At 35.5% G+C, this 1550-nt stretch overlaps 1 protein-coding gene across 1 annotated transcript in view; it reads right to left on the bottom strand.

The window, feature by feature from the left end:
• Positions 1 to 764: 764 nt before the first annotated feature.
• Positions 765 to 1550, bottom strand: part of LOC107710743 (angiopoietin-2-like) — a 21501-nt gene continuing 20715 nt past the window's right edge. Inside the window, exon 9 of the mRNA XM_016515585.1 lies at positions 765 to 1416. Coding sequence (XP_016371071.1) covers positions 1256 to 1416 — 161 coding nt within the window. The 3' untranslated portion in view covers positions 765 to 1255. The remainder of the gene's footprint in view (positions 1417 to 1550) is intronic.

Raw genomic sequence — 1550 nt, 5'->3', positions numbered from 1 at the left:
AGAAACATCTTTCTGTTGAGCTGTTGTCACAGGCTGCAACATATGACTCCTCAAAACCAGATCTTTTTAGTAAATCAAGAACATTCAGTGCAACCAGTCTGATACCCAAACAAATGACTTTTATGAACAGGTTCTTTTTAGTGAATGAAAAACATACATGCTGTGAGTATAGTCTGATTCCCGAATGAATGACTGTTCTTTTGAGTGAATCAAGAACTTATAACATGACTCCCAAATGAATGACTCCTAAGAACCTGTTAGTGAATCAAAAGCATAATATTTGACCAGTGTAAACTGACTCCTGAGCGAATTACTCTTCTGAGCAGTTTCTTTTAGCTAATCAAAAACATACACCACAACTAGTGTTGTCTGATTCACAAACAAATTACTCTTATGAGCTGTTTCTTTTTAGTGAATCAAAAAATACAGTCTGATTCCCAAATGAATGAGTAGTTTAATTAATAGTTCAAATAGATGACTTACCAGTTTGAATCAGTCGTTGAATCCTTCATTGAACTGAATCAATCAGACTGTTTCCTGAATCATTATCTGTCTTACATACTGATCTACAAGTTATTCATAAGTTATTGTTTTCAGTCACTTTAGTATCGGGTTTCTTTCTTTTTGATTCAACATTTTTTTATCATTCTTTCATACGTTTATCATTAAACATGTACAAGATTGTAATGACTGAATATTCCTATAGGCCTACACTGTATAGAAGACTGGAACAGAATTATTTATGAAAGACTGAGTTGATGTCTGTTGTTTTATTGCAAATATATATTTATAATGAAAGGTATGCTTATAAAACATACACCTGTTTCAGTGTCTGTTGTACTTTTATAGAGGTATTCTTTCTTAAACCCTTTACAAGCACTAGAATGGGAGAAGAAATCTCAGGAGAGCCGATGTTCCACTGGATGGAGAAGGAGTATAGGTTAGTGTTTTACCAGACAGACACTGGGCTCAAACATCAACTACAAATGTAAGCACTGATCAGCCATTCCAGTTCATTGCATTTTACATTGGAAGAGCTTTGCTATACAGGAAGATAAAACATTTATGGTGCAATTTGTCTGTTTCACCAGACTAAACAAACAAAACGGAGACAGATTGAATGGCTACAATGACATGGGCACAAGCTGTCCAATGCTCAAGTTGTCCATAATTTTCATTGATGTGACCAGGTTGTTTGGATGATTTGGCTGTCAGTAAAGTCAAATGACCCATTTGTGAGAGTCTCTTCCTGCTTTTAGATGTCCACAGGCCGTATCATCATAGTGGTCATGGTCGCCATCCAGCTCGGCCCTTTCCAGTAGTACCACTTTATACTGTTATACCGTATCACATTGGAATTTCCAGAATAGTATATCCCATTGAGATTGGATGGACCACAAGCTTCAAACCACCACCCTGCAGAGACAAAAGACAAGTGATTTCAGTTATGGACTGACCATTTGTACAACCTAATTAATATTCATCAGCTAAACCATTGCCATATAGACAGTGATATTTTAATATTATTTCTATACTATTATTGTATGTAT

This window comes from Sinocyclocheilus rhinocerous, unplaced genomic scaffold (genome assembly GCF_001515625.1).
Source record: "Sinocyclocheilus rhinocerous isolate Xijiao unplaced genomic scaffold, SAMN03320098_v1.1 scaffold492, whole genome shotgun sequence".
Taxonomy (NCBI): Eukaryota; Metazoa; Chordata; class Actinopteri; order Cypriniformes; family Cyprinidae; genus Sinocyclocheilus; species Sinocyclocheilus rhinocerous.
This window is presented reverse-complemented; position numbering and strand designations above follow the sequence as displayed.